The 972-nt window shown below is 41.4% G+C and overlaps 1 protein-coding gene across 1 annotated transcript in view; it reads right to left on the minus strand.

Annotated features, from left to right (window-relative positions):
* Positions 1 to 611, minus strand: part of LOC105623970 (opsin, blue-sensitive-like) — a 53,400-nt gene extending 52,789 nt beyond the window's left edge. The window contains exon 1 of the mRNA XM_012205339.1: positions 377 to 611. Coding sequence (XP_012060729.1) covers positions 377 to 611 — 235 coding nt within the window. The remainder of the gene's footprint in view (positions 1 to 376) is intronic.
* Between the last annotated feature and the right edge of the window lie 361 nt (positions 612 to 972).

A 972-nucleotide genomic window follows, 5' to 3' on the forward strand; every position in this document is an offset into this window, starting at 1 on the left:
ATATATATATATATATATATATATATATATATATAATGCGAAGGATAATCCCTCTAAGAAAGGAACCGATTAACGACGAAACAATTCGCGCACGCGATAGTGGAACGTCTCTTTATTATACACGTTGAAGTTCCGCGATAAGTAAACCGTTCATTTCACGCCACGTGTATTATCCCGTTTTCTCATATATCGGAAGGGAAAATATATTTAATCCTCTGATGGGAATTTGCAAAATCCCCAATCATAGAAAACAATCATCACGCACGAGAATTCTCATTTTAAATCCCATAGTACAACACGCGTACACGCATCTCTTAACGATATTTTTGTTAATAAATACATGTGTCAAATTCAACTCCTCGTTTTATCGACAAACGTGCCAAAAACGAATCTGCTTGCGGTCCATCTTTGTCGTTCTCATCGCCATCATGGTGCGGAAAATTCCATTCGAGTTCCGCCAAACCACCGGAATGTGCACGGATCTTGTTACGAAGTTTAAAATGTAACGCTGACTGCCTGAATCCCGAAGGTCTTGCTTTCCTTTCTCCATCCTTTCTCTCAGGCATGCATTCTCGTTTCCAATTAATTCCTTTATTTTCTTTCAACCGCATTCCTCCACGCGGCGAGACGTAGGTACGTAGGTAGACGGAGGAGCGTCGGAGAAGCTCCGAATTAGCCCGGTAAATGTATTCCGAGCGTTATCGCTACAGTTGTATATATTCCAGACTGTTTCCAGTGTAATAGCCTTCACGTCGCAAATTATAGCTGACGAAGATATAAATCGACAAACTTACGGGTCAGCTCTACGGTATAAGCTCAACTCTTCTGTAAATTTCGGAGTGTCTCCGTTTGTCTCAGAAGAAAAATAATTTACGCTTTTCGCGTCAAATCCTTACCTTTCTCCGTCGTATGCGCGGCACTATCACGTCTGTGTTTTTTCAGACTGGCTCCGCCAGCGCGAATTAATTTCTT

Source organism: Atta cephalotes (assembly GCF_000143395.1).
Source record: "Atta cephalotes unplaced genomic scaffold scaffold00069, whole genome shotgun sequence".
NCBI lineage: Eukaryota > Metazoa > Arthropoda > Insecta > Hymenoptera > Formicidae > Atta > Atta cephalotes.